The sequence below is a fragment of the Hylobates moloch genome, unplaced genomic scaffold (assembly GCF_009828535.3).
Source record: "Hylobates moloch isolate HMO894 unplaced genomic scaffold, HMol_V3 SCAFFOLD_33, whole genome shotgun sequence".
In the NCBI taxonomy this organism is placed as follows: Eukaryota; Metazoa; Chordata; class Mammalia; order Primates; family Hylobatidae; genus Hylobates; species Hylobates moloch.
Genome location: NW_026652308.1, coordinates 2,724,959 through 2,743,664, shown reverse-complemented (window position 1 = coordinate 2,743,664; position 18,706 = coordinate 2,724,959). Strand labels below are relative to the sequence as shown.

The 18,706-nt window shown below is 38.3% G+C and overlaps 1 protein-coding gene across 4 annotated transcripts in view; it reads left to right on the top strand.

Annotated features, from left to right (window-relative positions):
* Positions 1–18,706, top strand: part of LOC116463316 (recQ-like DNA helicase BLM) — a 99,213-nt gene that overhangs the window by 16,503 nt on the left and 64,004 nt on the right. For 2 of the 4 annotated variants that reach the window (XM_032146352.2, XM_058434582.1), the window contains 3 exons: positions 11,865–11,966; positions 13,837–14,537; positions 16,248–16,407. In XM_032146352.2, the coding sequence (XP_032002243.1) occupies positions 11,869–11,966; positions 13,837–14,537; positions 16,248–16,407 (959 nt within the window). In that variant the 5' untranslated portion in view covers positions 11,865–11,868. Of the gene's footprint in view, positions 1–9,339; positions 9,375–11,864; positions 11,967–13,836; positions 14,538–16,247; positions 16,408–18,706 lie in introns of those variants that run through there. The other 2 variants (XM_032146357.2, XM_032146359.2) reach the window with 2 other exon arrangements.

Below are 18,706 nucleotides of genomic sequence, written 5' to 3'. Positions count from 1 at the left end.
TAACATTAGAATCATCAATGTAATTCACCATATTAATTAACCTAAGGAGAACACTCATATATTTACTTTTATATATGCTAAAAAGCCTTTGACAAGATTCAACACCAATATATAGTAAAAACTCTTAAGAAATTATATTATAATCAATACTTCTTTTTTTTTTTTTGAGACGGAGTCTCACCCTGTCACCCAGGCTGAAGTGCAGTAGCATGACCTCAGCTCACTGCAACCTCCACTTCCCAGGTTCAAGCCATTCTCCTGCCTCAGCCTCCCAAGTCGCTGGATTTACAGGCGCTCACCACCACACCTGGCTAATTTTTGTATTTTTAGTAGAGATGGGGTTTCACCATCTTGGCCAGGCTGGTCTCAAACTCCTGACCTCAGGTGATCTGCCCACCTCGGCCTCCCAAAGTGCTGGGATTACAGATGTGAGCCACCATGCCCGGCCAATCAATACTTCTTAATGATGGTATTCTCTCTCTCTGTCTCTCTCTCTCTCTGTCTCTCTCTCTCTCTCTCTCTCTCACACACACACACACACACACACACACACGCACGCACAGAGAGAGAGGGAGAGAGAGAGAGAGAGACTTTATTTCTAAATCCTGTATTTTATCTAATAGGAAAATACTAGAGGCATTTTTACTAAGATTGAGAAAAAGGCAGAGATACTCACCAACTCCACTTGTATTTAACATTGTACTGGGGGCTTAGCCAGTGCAGTTAGATAAATCAATTAGAGGCACAAGATTTGGAAAATAAAAAGTAATATTGTCCCTACTTGCAGGTGATATGGTAGTGTATCTGGAATACTGCAGAAAATCAATAATGAAACTAACTAAAGCAGAAAAGGAATTTTATAAGAATATGCAAAAATCGGCGAGGCGCAGTGGCTCACGCCTGTAATCCCAGCACTTTGGGAGGCCAAGGCAGGCGGATCACGAGGTCAGGAGATCGAGACCATCCTGGCTAACAAGGTGAAACCCCATCTCTACTAAAAATACAAAAAAAAATTAGCCGGGCATGGTTGCAGGCGCCTGTAGTCCCAGCTACTTGGGAGGCTGAGGCAGGAGAATGGTGTGAACCCAGGAGGCAGAGCTTGCAGTAAGCCAAGATAGCGCCACTGCACTCTGGCCTGGGTGAAAGAGCGAGACTCCTTCTCCAAAAAAAAAAAAAAAAGAATATCATATACACAACAAGTTTGAATATATAAAGAAGGGTAAAATCCCATTTACAGCAACAAGAAAAAGAGAAAATATTTAGGAATTTAAAAACATGTAAAACCTAGGTGAAGAAATCTTTAAAACACTTCTGAAAAACAAAAATAGCCTTAAACAAATGAAATCGTTTGTTCTAGGATAGGACAACAACGTCATAAAAGTGCCAGTTATACCTAAGTTAATATATAAATTTAATGCAATCTCAATATAAATATCAACAGGGTTTTTTTCTGGCACTAGACAAGTTGATTCTAAAATTCATATAGAAAAATAAACATATAAGAATAGGAAAACAGAAGAGCTACAAAGAGAAAGTAGACTTCCAGATATTGTAACATTGCAAAGCTTCTATCATGAAAATATTGTGGTATAGACCAGTGGTATAGAATGGAAAGTCAAGAATTAGTCGCCTAAACACATAAAGAAATTTAGTGTATGATAAAGGTGGTTCTGAAAGTATTAGGGCAGAGATGGACTCTTTAATAAATAGTACTGGGACAACTTGTTAGCCACTTGAAAAAACAAAATTATATCTATACTTTATATCAGACACAGGAATAAACGCCAAATGAACCAGAAATCTAATTTTTTCTTTAATTACCTACCTAGAAGAATACATAGATGAGTTTTCTGTAACCTGGATGTGGAGAAGGGCAATAAAAGAGAGGGACAAATTGGCTACATTGAAAAGCAAATTCTTGATTACAAAAATGAAAAACACCATAAGCAAATTTAAAAGATAGATGAGAAACCAGGAAAAAAATTTGCAAAATACATTTTAAAGACCTACTATCCCTAGTCTAAATTGAGAGAAAAAATACTAAAATTTGGTTAAAAAGGCAGAATACATGAGCAGATACAATTTTTAAAAAAGATTCAAAAGCCATTCTTAAATATATGAAGAAAATACTCAATTTCACCTAAATAGGAAGTGTAAATTTAAAGCTGCACTGAAATACCATTTCTCACCTATCAGCTCTGCACTAATTAGAAAGCTTCACAGGAAGCCCCATTGGTGAGGCTGTGAGGAATGCAAACTTGTAAAACCCCCTTTGAGGGAGAAGTTGGCAATACAGCAGACTACACATGCATTTGCCCTTTGACCCAGCCATTTCACTTGTGGGAATATTCCCTAAAGATACATTTTCTTTTCTTTCTTTCCTTTTTTTTTTTTAAGACAGGGTCTTGCTCTGTTGCCCAGGCTGAAGTGTAGTAGTGTGATCTTGGCTCACTGCAGCCTCAAACTCCCAGGCTCAGTTGATCCCACCTTGGCCTCTGGAGTAGCTGGGACCACAGGTGCATGCCACCATGCCTTACTAATTAAAAAAATTTTTTTTATAGAGACGGAGTCTCACCATGTTGCCCAGGCTGGTCTTGAGCTCCTGGACTCAAGCAATCCTGTCTCCGCCTCCCAAATTGCTGGGATGACAGGTGTGAGCCACCGTGCCCGGCCTTACGTTTTCAACAGTAGGGAAATATGAATGCACAAAGTTATTTGCTGCAGCATTATTTGTAATTGTAAAATATCGGAGAATACCTTAAATGTCCATACAGGAAATTTGTTGATAAATATCTACACAACGGAGTACTGTACAGCTGTAAAGAAGAATGAGGAAAATCTTTACAAACGGGTACAGAGTGATTTCTAACATATGAATGGAAAGTGTACATAGAGTGTGCTATTTTTTATGTAAGAAAGAAGGGAAAATATGAGACTCTAATGTCTGCTTATTTTGCAAAAAGAAAAATAGGAAAGATAAATCAGAAATTATTGAAATTGATAACCCACAGGAGGTAGATGGCAAAGGATGGAGAGGGAAGAACACTTCTCTGTGGGGAAAAACAGTCTTTTATGTAGTTTTAACTTTTAGAACTATGTAAATGTTTTATATATTCAAAAATCAAATCCACAAGAACAGTACAAACACAAACTAATCTATTTCAAATGATGAATGTAATCACCCTGAAGGTGAGGTGGGACTGACCAATGAAGTAACTTTTGAATATAGTACTTTAATTATGTACCCTTAATCTAAAGAAAGAAATGCAACTGAATTTTGAACTCTTCATAGTAGGTTTTTTTTTAGTGACAGGAGTGTAGCAATTTGAAATTACTTCCTATGGTTTCAGATTGAATAAATGAATAAATATATGATTTTTTTTCTATGAATTTTAAGATAGATGGATAGATCAATGGATGTGTAGATGTAGATACAGAGATAGATAGAAGTGTTTATATTTCCTAGATCTGTCTACTAAAAGGGCCTAGGAGCAATGATATGCAAGTAGCAGATCATATCTAATGGCCAGGTCTTAGATTTTAAAGATTTTTCCTCATTAAAATAAATGAAGGCTGTTTGGGGAAATGGTGATTCTATGGCTGAAGCAGGGAAAGTACGTGAAGACCATGAATGTGCCAGGTAATAAGAAAGTGCCTGATGGGGGCCGGGCGTGGTGGCTCACGCCTGTAATCCCAGCACTTTGGGAGGCTGAGGCGAGCGGATCACGAGGTCAGGAGATCGAGACCATCCTGGCTAACACAGTGAAACCCCGTCTCTACTAAAAATACAAAAAATTAGCCGGGTGAGGTGGCGGGTGCCTGTAGTCCCAGCTACTCGGGAGGCTGAGGCAGGAGAATGGTGTGAACCCCGGAGGGCGGAGCCTGCAGTGAGCCGAGATCACGCCACTGCACTCCAGCCTGGGCGACAGCAAGACTCTGTCTCAAAAAAAAAAAAAAAAAAAGAAAGTGCCTGATGGGAACACTTTAAAGGACAGAGGAACCAATGGATTAAAGAAGAACACAAGAGACATTAGAGTATATCTTGAGACAAATGAAAACGAAAACACAACATGCCAAAACTCATGGAATACAGTGAAAGCAGTACTAGAAAGGAAATTTATAGCTACAAATGCTTACATTTAAAAAGAAAGATCTGAAATCAACAACTTAACTTTACACTTAAAGGAACAGTAAAAAGAACAAACCAAACCCAAAGCTAGCAGAAACAAGGAAATAATAAATATTAGGGCAGAGATAAACAAAACAGACTAGAAAAGCAGTAGAGAAATTGACAAAACAATTGATTCTTTCAAATGATAAAAAAATTGATAAAACTTTAGCCAGATGGACTAAGAAAAAATAAGACAAATTACTAAAATCAGAAGTGAACAAGGGGACATTATAACTGATTTATAGAAGTAAAAAGATTTATAAGAGAATATTGTGAGCAAATGTATGCCAACAAATTTGATAACATAAATGAAATGGATAAATTCCTCAAAACACATAACCACCAAGACAGAATCATGAAGAAACAGAAAATCTGAACAGACCAATAACTAGTAAGGAGATTGAGTTAGTAATCAGGAATCACCCAACAAAGAAAAGCTCAGGGCCAGATGGCCTCACTGGTCATTTCTAACCAATATTTAAAGAAGAATTAACCCCATTTTCCTCAAACTCTTCCAATTAATAATATATTTGATAAAGGGTTAATACCCAGAATATATAAAGAACTCCTCAGCACTTTGGGATGCTGCCGGAACGGAAGAATTTCTTGAGCCTAGGAGTTGGAGACCAGCCTAGGCAACATGGTGAAACCCTGGCTCTACAAAAAATTTAAAAATTTGCCAGGTGTGGTGGTACTCTGCTGTGGTCCCAGCTACTCAGGAGGCTGAGGTGGGAGGATCACTTGAGCACAGGAGGTTGAGGCAGCCGTGAGCTGTTGCACTCCAGCCTGGGTGACAGAGTGAAACCCTGTCTCAAAAAAAAAAACAACAACAACAACAAAAAAAACTCATACAGCTCAACAAATAACCCATTTAGAAAATGGAGAAAGGACTTGAATAGACACATCACCAAAGAAGATATACAAACAGCCAACAAGCAAATGAAAAGATGCCTATTATCACTAATCATTAGAGAAAGGCAAATCAAAACCAGGAGATAAGATCTCACACCTGTTAGAATGCCTGTTGTAAAACAAAACAAAACAACCAGAAAATAACAAGTGTTGCTGAGGATGTGGAGAAATTAGGATGTGGGAAAATGGGAAGCCCTGTGCATTATTTATAGCAATGTGAAATGGTGCAACCACTGTGGAAAACAGTGTGGTGGTTCCTTAAAAATTAAAAATAAATTACCATATGATTCAGCAATTCTCAGAAAGATATTTGTACACCCATGTTTGTAACAGCATTATTCACAGTAGCCAAAAGGTGGAAGCAACCCTAATGTCCTTGAATGGATAAGCAAATGTGGTATGTATCTACAGTTAGATATTATTCAGCCTTAAAAAGGAAGGAGCGGCCAGGTGCGGTGGCTCACACTTGTAATCTCAGTACTTTGGGAGGCTGAGACAGGCAGATCACGAGGTCACAGGTTCAAGACCAGCCTGGCCAACACGGTGAAACCCTGTCTCTACTAAAAATCAAAACAAAAATATTAGCTGGGCTTGATGGCAGGCACCTGTAATCCCAGCTACTCCAGAGGCTCAGGCAGGAGAATCACTTGAACCCGGGAGGTGGAGGTTACAGTGAGCTGAGATTGCGCCACTGCACCCCAGCCTGGGCAACAGAGCAAGACTCCATCTGAAAAAATATTAATAATAATAAAGGAAGGAGCCTGGCATGGTGACTCACACCTGTAATCCCAGCTACTCCGGAGGCAAAGGTGGGAGGATCATTAGAGCTCAGGAGATTGAGGCTGCAGCGAGCTCTGCACATAGGAAATTCTGACACGTGTCTCACAACATAGATAAAGCTTGAGAACACTGTGCTGGGTGAAATAAGCCAGTCCCGAAAAGGCAAATACTGTATGATTCCACTTACAGTGTGAATACAGTGTGATTCCCATACTGTATGAGTCTGCTGATGACAAACTATTGTTTTTTTTGATAATCTGGAAGTGTCTTTATTTCTTGTTGCTTTTAAAATAACAGCTGTATTGTTTTTAAATTATTTGGTTTTTTTTTTTTTTGAGACAGGGTCTTGCTCTGTTGCCCAGGCTAGAGTGCAGTAGTGCAATCACAGCTCACTGCAGCCTCGACCTCCTGGTTGAGCAGTCCTCCCACCTCAGCTTCCCAAGTAGCTGGGACAACAGGCATGCACCATCATTCCTGGCTAATCTTTTGTGTTTTTTGTAGAGACGGGGTTTCACCATGTTGCCCAGGCTGGTCTCCAACTCCTGGGCTCAAGTGATCCCCCCACCTCAGCCTTCCAAAGGGCTGGGATTACAGGCATGAGCTACTGTGTCTGGCCTGAATGACAGGTCTATTGAAATACATTACACATATAAAATTCACCCATTAAACTGTACAATCCAATGGCTTTAAGTATATTCACAGTTATGCAACCATCACCACAATCAATGCTGGAACATTTTCATCAGCCCACAGAGAAATTTCCATACCCCTTGGGATCATCCCCAAATCCTCTCATCTTTCCCAACCCTAGGCAATCACTAATCTACACTGTATCCATGGATATGCCTATTCTTATACATTTCATATAAATGGAATCATACACTATTTCATCTTTTGTGACTGGATTCTTTTCACTTAACATAATGGTTTCAAGGCTCATCATTATTGTAGCATTTATCAGTACTGTATTTTTTTGTATGGCCAAATAACATTTTGTTGAGGAGATATACACATTTTATTTATCCATTCATCACTTGATGAACATTTGAGTGGTTTCTGAATTTGGCTATTGTGAATAATGCTCCTGTGAACATTTGTGTACAAGTATTTATTTTGAGTACCCATTTTTCACTCTTTCGCATATATAGCTAGGAGTGAAATTGCTGGGTTACATGGTGATATGGTTTGCCTGTGTCCCCACTCAAATCTCATCTTGAATTGTGGCTCCCATAATCCCCATGTGTCATGGGAGGGACCTCGTGGGAGGTAATTGAATCATGGGTTTTTCCCATGCTGTTCTTTTGAGAGTGAATAAGTCTCGCAAGAGCTGATGGTTTTATAAAGGGCAGTTGCCCTGCACACACTTTGTTGCCTGCCACCATATAAGATGTGCCTTTGCCCCTCCTTTGCCTTCTGCCATGATTGTGAGGCCTCTCCAGCCATGTGGAACTGAGTCCATTAAACCTCTTTTTCTTTATAAATTACCCACTTTCAGGTATTTTTTCATAGCAGTATGAAAATGGACTAGAACACGTGGTGACTCTATGTTTCGTTTTTTGAGGTACTGCTTGACTGTTTTCCAAAGTGGCTGTGCCATTTTAGAATCCTACCAGCAGTGTATGAGGGTTCTGATTTCCCCACATTGTTGCCAACACTTATCTGTTGCTTTTATTATAGCTATTTTTAAAAATAACATCTTTATTGAGATATAATTCATATACCATGAAATTCACCTTTAAAAACCTAGTGTACAATTCACTGCCCTTGATTTGTGAAGGATATTTTTTCTGGGAAAAGAATTCGGGGTTAATTTCTATCAGCACATTGAAGATATCATTCCACTGTCTTTTGATTTTCGTTTTTGCTAAAGAGAAATCAATTTTTTGTCCATATGGTACACTGATATATTTTGGTGTGGATTTCTTTTTATCTCTGCTTGGAATTTGTTGGCTTTCTCAAATCTGAAGGTTAGTGTCTTTAATTAGTCCTGGAAAAGTCCCAGCTGTTATCTTTTCAAATATTAATTCTTCCCTATTTTCTCTTCTTTCTGGAGCTCTGGCTAGATTTATGTTAGACTTTCTACTCTGTCTTCCATGTCTCTTAACTTCTCATATTTTCCATCTGTTTTCTCTATCTCTCTGTGTGTGCATCTATTAAGTCAAAAACTATGAAGGGTCTGAGATTTTACCCTGCATTTATCCTACATTTATAGCTATATTTATCTTTAACCACTTTTCTGAAGTTCTAATTATCTATTGTTATGACTGATTTTCTTTGGATTGTGTTGGTATATTATCAAGTTGTCTACATATAATGGTAATCTCATCTCTTCTAGTATTTTCTTTTTCGAATATTTTTGCATTGGCAAGAGCATCCAATATAGGAGTGAAAATGAGAGAACAATATTATTTTTGCTGTTGTTTTTAATGGATTCACCCCTAGTGTAAAATATATGGTATTTGTTGGTACTAGATTGTAAATACTTGTAATTTTGTGTTTTAATGTGTTTGTTAGACGTGTTTTGAGTTTTATTAGATGCCTTTTCAAAAATGCATTGATAATACATACTGTATGATTCTATATATATGAATCAAAAAGTTTAAAAAACAATGAACGAAGAGAACATATGACATAAAATTCTGTCAAAAATCTCTCTTTGTCTAGAAATTGTGTTTGATGTTTAATTTTATCAGAGAACAGAAAGTTGCTTGCCCCAATGCCCCAGTTAAGGTAAAGCTGAGGTTCATAAATACCTCAACTTAAAAAAACACAAAAATTAGATTTTTTGATCCTTCTTAGTTAGGCTCACCACCTTTGCCCCAGGGAAAGTAACTCCTCCCCTTCGAACAGTCGCTGAGTGAGGCTTACAGAGCGAGGCTCTGTTTTTCAGGAACCACTCCCTAAAATCTCCACTTTTAGCAGAAGACTGGAAACAGAAACATCTAAATGTTACTTGGCACTGAATGTCTTGGAGTAGTCTTTTTGGCAGTCTATCCCTTGATAGACTGAAATAGCCATCTTTGACAACAAAATGAATAAAAAGTAAGGTTTGACCTAGTCTTAATTTTGATAGATCCCCAACCAGTAACTTTAGTGTCACTTATTTCAAAGAAAAGGCACTCTTTTTTTCCACTATGTTTTTCTCCATCCCATGTCTCTCTCTCTCTCTCTCTCTCTTTTTAAAAGGTTTATTGTGTTTACTTTTATTCTTTTTTTATTTTTGAGACAGAGTCTCTGTCGCCCAGGCTGGAGTGCAGTGGGGTGATCATGGCTCACTGAAACCTCGACCTCCCGGGCTCAAATGATCCTTCCCACCTCAGCCTCCTGAGTAACTGGGACCGCAAGCACGTGCCACCTCACTCAGCTAATTTTTGTGTTTTTTTGTAGAGACAGGTCTCCAACTCCTGGGCTCAAGCGATCCTCCTGCTTTGGCTTCCCAAAGTGCTAGTATTACAAGTGTGAGCCACCGTGCCCAGCCTATTTGAAAAATTCTTAATAGCCAGTTTTAAAGGTAATGCTTGAAGCTTACATTTCCTGTGACTTTTTTTTTTTTTTAAAAAAACACAGGGTCTCACTGTCACCCTGGCTGGAGCAGTGGCACAGAATTGCTCACTGCAACCTTGAACTCCTGGGCTCAAGGGATCCTCCCGCCTCAGCCTCCCTGAGTAGCTGGGACTGTAGGTGTGTGCCACGATGCCTGGCTAAAGACGGGATCTCCCTATATTGCCCAGGCTAGTCTCAAACTCCTGGGCTCAAGCCATCCCCCCGCCTCAGCCTCCCAAAGTGCTGGGATTATAGGCGTAAGCCACTGCTCCTGGCCTGCTTATTTATATTCTTTTGTAATGGCATGATAACTTCTTTCATATGTGTAGGAGAAAATTTTAATCATTTTCCAGATTGAACTTGTGGTTCTTGTGGTCATTCTAATTCATAGGTTTATTTTTTTAGTTTCTGGGTGCTCATTGCACCCAGAAATTGTTCCTTTTTTTAATATTGTGAAACTTCACTAGCCTCAATTTATTTGTTTTCAGTTAATTTTTCTCCTTTATCACTGATCTTTGTTATTGTGGATGAACAATTTTTTTTTAAGAGATGGGGTCTCACAGTGTTGCCCAGGCTATAGTGCAGTGGCTGTTTACAGGTGTGATCATAGTGCACTACAGCTCTGAACTCCTGGACTCATGCAATCCTCCTGCCTCAGCCTCCTGAGTAGCTGAGACTACGGGCATGTTGGTGGACAATTTTCTTTTTGTGTCAAACAATTGTATTGATATTTTAATGGAATATGTACAGAAGAGACACCCTTATGGTTCTTAGTACTCACCAACTTCTTAAAAGCATTCCCACTGAGGATTTTGAGTAAGAAAATTATGTACTCATTACCATACTTCAGAATATGATTCTGGCTGGAGGGTGCTACCTCGTGAGGAATAACCAAAGAGCAGTGCATTTTAAAAGCAGGAAGAGGTCCTCTGGAGTTAAGGTTGACTGCATGCTAGCTGTGAATCCATAGTGTAATCACTACAGTTACAAAATAGTTAATCAAACAATTGTACTCCTGGGATGGCTAAATAAACATATAAAACCATGCTGTGGAGTAGTAGGAAATCTCTTATTAAAATATCATGACTAGTTTTGATCCAAAAATAAGTAAGTTATGGAAGGAATGTGGGAAAAGGGTAAGTAATGATGCCATGGACCACTTTGTTCTGCTTAGTGTCGTAAGACTGAAGATCTGTCTTCAACAGAATTGATTCTTTGAAATGATAAAAAAAATTGATAAAACTTTAGCCAGATGGACTAAGAAAAAATAAGACAAATTACTAAAATCAGAAGTGAACAAGGGGACATTATAACTGATTTACAGAAGTAAAAAGATTTATAAGAGAATATTGTGAGCAAATGTTAGCATGATAACAAAACAATTGATTCTTTGAAATGATAAAAAAATTGATAAAACTTTAGCCAGATGGACTAAGAAAAACATGTTAGCATATTAAAGAGGGAAAAGCAGCAGAAATAATTCCTTCTGGAGAAGGTGGGACAAAAGCTGTATTATGATCATGCTTATAAACATGAAGATTTCTCAACTGAGTGTAACTTAGTTTCTTCTAAATTCTGCTTTTCACTGTTATCTAAAGTTAAGATGGTTGATAGATATAGGTTAATGAGTGGAACAAGGCTTATGTGAAACTCCGTATTTCTAGAAATATCGTCTAGTGTTAACCCTGCCTCCTAAGATATATGCTATAAAATAAAAGTATATGTCTGGTAAAGGTAGGGAAAAGGGTTTATGGGGTTATAACTATCAGCTAAAGTGAGGATATTTTAACTATGCGTGGATGACAGCTAGGATCTTCCTTTAGCCCCAGTAATTTTAAGGTGGTTTAAGCTGTTTGTTATCCTGGGCTATAGCTCAGCATTACCACAGCTTGTTACACAGAGATATAAATGTGCTTGGTAAACGTATTCTTTCAGGTTGAAACTAGATGATTATGAAGCATAGTATCTTGCTGGTAAACCCTTGCTCTCGTTGGTGGTGGTGTTCCTCCTTTCCCCAGTTTTGCCCTTGTGCAGAATTCAGTTATTCATTTGTTCTTTGGGCTTTCTGTGTGCTTTGATCATTTCCTCCCACCTCGCTCCCTTCCAGCTTCCATTTATCCTTCTAGGCCAGGTCCCATTTTTCTAAAAGCCCTTTCCTAATAATCCCCTCCCTAATGTCTTTTGTACTTATTTTAGCATTGTGGAGGAAGAGAGGGGGAACCTGGTTATTTTGTTATTTGAGTGAGCCTTCAGTTAGTTGAAGATTATATATTTTAAGTGTCACTAGTTGTAAATGTCAAAACAGTCTATTGACCAAAAAAAAAAAAAAAAAAGTCCTATTACTCTGGGCACAGTTGGAACAATGCCTGTTTGAATCCAGTCCTTCCTCCCCTCAAAAAACATTGTGATTAATGCAAAGTACCTAACTCCACTGATTTCTTTTTCCCTCACTTTTTAGGATTATGGCTGCTGTTCCTCAAAATAATCTACAGGAGCAACTAGAACGTCACTCAGCCAGAACGCTTAATAATAAATTAAGTCTTTCAAAACCAAAATTTTCGTAAGTGTTTTGATTGGTTTGCTGTCACATAGGCACTAACTTACCACATTGTACACATGAGATATCTTCTCTTTAAACTCTCTCATTGTACAGATGAGGAAATGAAGCTGAGAGATTCATTGATTTTCCCACTTTGCCAATTAATGGTAGAGTATGTTTTAGCAGCACCAGGTGAGATTGTGTCTCATCTTTGCATGGTTCCTGGCACATAATATTTGCTCAATAAAGATTTGTTAAGTAAATGAATAATTGATCTTGTAAATTTGGGCGAATAAGTGTTTTTTAAGTTTTGGGGTTTTTTTGTTTGTTTATTTTGTTTTGTTTTTTTCTTTTTAGACGGAGTCTCACTCTGTTGCACAGGCTGGAGTGCAGTGGTGCGATCTCGGCTCACTGCAAGCTCCGCCTCCTGAGTTCACGCCATTCTCCTGCCTCAGCCTCCCGAGTAGCTGGGACTTCAGGCACCTGCCACCACGCCCGGCTAATTTTTTTTTGTAATTTTTAGTAGAGACGGTTTCACCTTGTTAGCCAGGATGGTCTCGATCTCCTGACCTCGTGATCCACCCGCCTCGGCCTCCCAAAGTGCTGGGATTACATGCATAAGCCACCGTGCCCAGCCTTTTTTTTTCCTTTTTTGAGACGGAGTTTCGCTCTTGTTGCCCAGGCTGGAGTGCAATGGCACAATCTTGGCTCACTGCAGCCTCCATCTTCCAGGTTCAAGTGATTCTCCTGCCTCAGCCTCCCGAGTAGCTGGGATTACAGGCATGCACCACCATGCCTGGCTAATTTTGTATTTTTATTAGAGACAGGGTTTCTCCATGTTGGGCAGGCCGGTCTCAAACTCCTGACCTCAAGTGATCCGCCCGCCTCGGCCTCCCAAAGTGCCAGGATTACAGGCGTGAGCCACCACGCCTGGCCAAGTCTTTTAATATAATTTTATATACTTTCGAAGAACAGTTTATAAGGAAACTACAGCTCTCCAGTTCTGCCTCTCCTCTAAGCTATACTCCAGACTCCTTCTAATGATATCTAATAATAATTTATAAGTGATGCTTTTACCAGGTTGTAGACTCTGTTCTGGGTGCCTGGCTTTGAAGTCACCACTGACTTTCAGATGATTAAATCCAGCAGACAGCCACGATTCCCACCTCTTTTACTTGTCCTGCAGATTTTAACAGTTAGCAGTTTTTAACTCTTTTTCCCCTTTAAATTCTTATCAGAGTAGCAAAAAGTAGCCACATTTGAATCTCTTCCCTTTTTCTTTTTTCTTTTTTTTTTTTGAGACAGTCTCGCTCTGTCACCCAGGCTGGAGTGCAGTGGCACAGTCTCGGCTCACTGTAACCTCCACCTCCTGGGTTCAAGCAATTCTCCTGCCTCAGCCTTCTGAGTAGCTAGGGCTTCAGACATACACCACTATGCCCGGCTAATTTTTTGTATTTTTATTAGAGATGGGGTTTCACCATGTTGGCCAGGCTGGCCTCGAACTCCTGATCTCAAGCAATCCACCTGCCTCGGCCTCCCAAAGTGCTGGGATTACAGGCATGAGCCACTGCGCCCGGCCTCTTCCCTTTTTCATTTATGCTGTCACCCCGCTCTGGAGATGCTATTAACTAAGGACTACTAGCCTGAGAAATAAAGTAGTGGGAATGACCTCTCAAAGCCAAATAATTAGCCTCTGAATGGGAAGGACCAGAGAACAAATACAATTTAAGTTACCTGATAAATTTAAAATCAAGAGAGAGATGGATTCTTTGCTCAGTTGGGATACAATTAATGTAACCTGTGTGAATTAGTTTAAAAAATTACAGTTTGGTAGAGTTGGGGGGTTTGTTAAAATGGATCTAACTAATCTAGTTTTTCCATTATTTTTCAGAGGTTTCACTTTTAAAAAGAAAACATCTTCAGATAACAATGTATCTGTAACTAATGTGTCAGTAGCAAAGACACCTGTATTAAGAAATAAAGATGTTAATGTTACTGAAGACTTTTCCTTCAGTGAACCTCTACCCAACACCACAAATCAGCAAAGGGTCAAGGACTTCTTTAAAAATGCTCCAGCAGGACAGCAAACACAGAGAGTTGGATCAAAACCATTATTGCCAGATTTCTTGCAGACTCCGAAGGAAGTTTTATGTGCTACCCAAAACACACCAACTGTAAAGAAATCCCGGGATGCTGTTCTCAAGAAATTAGAATTTAGTTCTTCACCAGATTCTTTAAGTACCATCAATGATTGGGATGATATGGATGACTTTGATACTTCTGGGACTTCAAAATCATTTGTTACACCACCCCAGAGTCACTTTGTAAGAGTAAGCACTGCTCAGAAATCAAAAAAGGGTAAGAGAAACTTTTTTAAAGCACAGCTTTATACAACAAACACAGTAAAGGCTGATTTGCCTCCACCCTCCTCTGAAAGTGAGCAAATAGATTTGACTGAAGAACAGAAGGATGACTCAGAATGGTTAAGTAGCGATGTGATTTGCATCGATGATGGCCCCATTGCTGAAGTGCATATAAATGAAGATGCTCAGGAAAGTGACTCTTTGAAAACTCATTTGGAAGATGAGAGAGGTAACAATTATTTTATCTTCATTTTAGTATGTCATTGTACTTTTTTATTCAAAGCTAGCCATTGGGAATAGTCATGAATATATAGAGCTTTTGTCCTTAAGGTTGTTAGGGTCTTTAGTGGTGCTTTTTGAATAATCTGTTGGCCACATTTTTGAGGCAGGACGTACTGATGAAATGGAAGGTTTTAGTCTGCTAATATAATTTCCAGGATAGCTCTGTGATTTTATACATGAAGAAAATACAGGAGTTTCCCCTTGTCCACAGCTTTGCATTCTCTGAGGTTTCAGTTACCCGCAGCCAGCTGAGGTCTGAAAATATTGCATCACTTCTCTTGCGCTTTGGGACCATTATTAAGAAAACACAAGCCCTGCGATACCGCGACAGTCAATCTGATAACTGAGACCACTGCTAAGTGATTAACAGCAACCCAGGTGGACAGATCAGGTCGGGGCAAGATTTTATCACACTATACTCAAAACAGCTTGAAACTGAAAACTTATGAATTAATTTATTTCTGGGATTTTCCATTTACATCACAATGCCTACATCATTCAGCTCTCTTCATCTCATCATATAGGCATTTTTTATCATCTTATAGCTTTACAAGAGGAAGGGTGAGTACAGTAAGATATTTTGAGCAAGAGAGACAACAGTCACATAACTTTTATTGCAGAATATTGTTATAATTGTGCTATTTCATTAGCTGTTCATCTTTTGCTGTGCTTGATTAATAAACTCTATCATAGGTATGTATGTAAAGGAAAACACATAGTACTTATAGGGTTTGATACTATCCGAGATTTCAGGCATCCACTGGGGTCTTGTCACATATTTCCTGAGGATAAGGGGGGGGCCTGTTTTAAGATCCATAGAGGTTAAAATGGTGGTTAGTGGTAAATTGGAAAATGAAACTAAGCCTTTCTACTGTAATTCCTTTATGGCTTGTTGCCACCTAATATTGATGTATAATGTGCTCTAATTGCACTATTAAAGTATTATAAATTACAATCAAAGTTTTTCCTGGCTAGATCTTGTAATTATTAAATGTCTGAAATTGAGTAACTGAGATTACCCATATGTGGAAGTAACCCACCTTATGAAGCAGTTGCAAGTATGAGAGTAAAATTTTTAAACACCTGAATCCCATTAAGGTTACTCTAGGGTGAGAGACCACTGAAAAGTGATTGATGATAAGCAAAACTATAGTCTCCAATGATGCTTCTGTTTCTGAAGGGAAAATTTGTTAAAAGATAGACAGCAACAATTTGGGTTGTGTTTTCCCACATAGTCCAAAAGAGAGACCTAAATAACTGGGAACTTTGTGGTAAAGATGATTTGTACAAGCAGCCGTGTTTGTGTTATTATCAGACATCTGTTGCACTTTACCCTTATTTAAATATGAGTGAAAAGTTAAAAACTAGAAATGTCGATAGCAAATACGTGTTTCGTAATTAACCAGAGACAGACATGAAAATCCCTAAGCAAATCTTTGGCCTCAGTCGAGCATTCACTGGACTTAATCCAGTTGACTCAATAATAATCATTTATGAATAAATAAGCCAGCATTAGCGTGTAAAGGGAGAGGATCCATACAAAGTGGTGTGATTGTTTGTGACTTGCCAGAAGCACTCGTTCTTAATCGCTCATGCCCTGTTCTTTCTGTCTCATTAGTGGTTAACAAATCTATGTTTATCAACTGTTTTACTGTAGATAATAGCGAAAAGAAGAAGAATTTGGAAGAAGCTGAATTACATTCAGCTGAGAAAGTTCCATGTATTGAATTTGATGATGATGATTATGATACGGATTTTGTTCCACCTTCTCCAGAAGAAATTATTTCTGCTGCTTCTTCCTCTTCAAAATGCCTTAGGTAAACTAGCTAAATAATTAGCATTATTATTTGTTTCTGGGATACTTTAAATTGTTTAGTTTATAATATCATTTCTATATTATTTTGTGCTTTGTACAATTATTTTACATTCAAGTGAAAGCCTAAAAAAAAAAGCCCTGTTTATACATTTAATTGGTTGCATTCTAAAGATGAAGTCCCATTATGATTAATTACATGAAACTTCAAACAATTTTATGTAGTTGATTTTTTTTTTTTTTTTTGAGACAATCTTGCTCTGTCACTCAGGCTGGAGTGAAGTGGTGTGATCTCGGCTCACTGCAGCCTCCACCTCTCTAGTTCAAGTGATTCTTGTGCCTCAGCCTCCCAAGTAGCTGGAACTACAGGTGCACGCCACCATGCCTGGCTAATTTTTTGTATTTTCAGTAGAGACTAGGTTTTGCCATGTTGCCGAGGCTGGTCTTGAACCCCTGAGCTCAGGCAATCCACCCTCCTTGGCCTCCCAAAGTACTAGGATTACAGGCATAAGCCACCTTGCCTGGCCTTATATAGTTGATTTTGATATAAGGAATATATTTCTAAAAATATTATATTTCCAAACCTGACCTGAAATGACACAAAGCTAACCCATTATATGGGAAGTGAATTAGGACATTAGTAATTTTTTAAAACATCTTACAGGATAGAATTGGCCATTGTATTTATTATTCACTCAATTTTAGCAAATTGGTGACATGATTATTGTTAATTGGTAGTATTATGAGAAAAATAGATACTCCACATGACTCATCAACAGCTTAAATTGCTAAGTGTCAATGTTACCTTCGTCCTCATCCCAGTCTCACTCTCAGACCAGTTGAGTGGTAGAGTATAATATATACTAAACTGAGCAAAAGTTTATATAGAGTCTCAATTCTAAACCAGCATTCTCATTTACCAGGTGAAACAGCTGAGGCCCAGGGAGGAGCAAGGAATTGCCCAGGATGATACAATGAATGACAGATGGACTCAGATCCAGTGTAGTGCTTTCCCTAGGGTCATACTGATTCCTTGTTGAATGCCTGACTGTTTTCTTTACTTATTAAAAATGTGTATTACACAAATAATATAATCATTTTAACAAGGGTTCTCAATAAGAAGGAAGGAGCACTGCTGGGTGCGGTGGCATGGTAGTGGCCTGTAGTCCCAGCTACTCAGGAGGCTGGGGCAGGAGGATCCCTTAAGCCCAGGAGTTCAAGGCTGTAGCATGCTGTGATTACGCCTGTGAGTAACCATTGCACTCCAGCCTGGGCAACACAGCGAGACCCTCATCTCTAAAAAATTAAAAAGAGAGAGAGAGAAGGAATACTAGTAGTCCCACAATTCTGACTGTTTTCTTTATCCATCTTCAGTTTTGAGGCTTTTCTACATGTGTGTTTGATTTCTGCATTGTTGTAATCAACATGCAATTATAATTTTATATTCTACTTTATTTCTCTTAGCATTATTTCTAAATCATTTTCCAATTGCTACATATTTAATTCCTTTTAATGGCTACATAATTTATCAAATTGTCATACCATAAATAAATTTACCTAGAGTCTTAGCAATTAAAAAAGCTTATTTTACAAAGCATTTTCAAGGTAGACTCTCTTTGTACATTTCCCATTGTAACTTAGTATACATATGTGTATGTATTATAAAACTGAAATAGAATTTTCACAATATTTTTTGTGCAATGCACAGCTTAAATTCTATGCTACATTTATTTCAGTTTTAAAAAATACTGGTTATAACCTCTGAATTTCAGAAGTCAAGTGGTCAGACAGTATATAACAGAGAAGAGAGACCTGTTTTTCAAACTCCTCTTTTCCAAAACCCCTGTAGCTGGCCCTCAAGATTCTCCATCTTCTGGCCACAATTTACCTTTTTCAGCTTTATCTCCACTTATGCCCTTGCAATAACCCAATGGTCTTAATGAATCAAACCAACAATCTAGAAAGCATATCATTTTCTTTAATTATGTTACTGTTTAAAAAACAATATTAAAAAGTTACACTGTTTTGATTTAGTTAGAAAGTTGCATTCCAAAATTCTTCTTTAGGAAAATACGGTTGATTCCCAGATGTCAAGCAAATAGAATTGTCCTTTTTAAAATCTTCCTTTCATAGTCTGACACTTTCCCCATACTTGTCATTCAGTTTGCTTAAATCTTATCTCCTTGGCAAAGCCTTCTCAAGTTCCAAAAAATGTTACCTTTCTTTGGATTTCCACAGTATCCTCTCTTTAACACTCATTCAGTACTAATTTATTTTGTTATTTGTAAAGTATTTTTTCTATC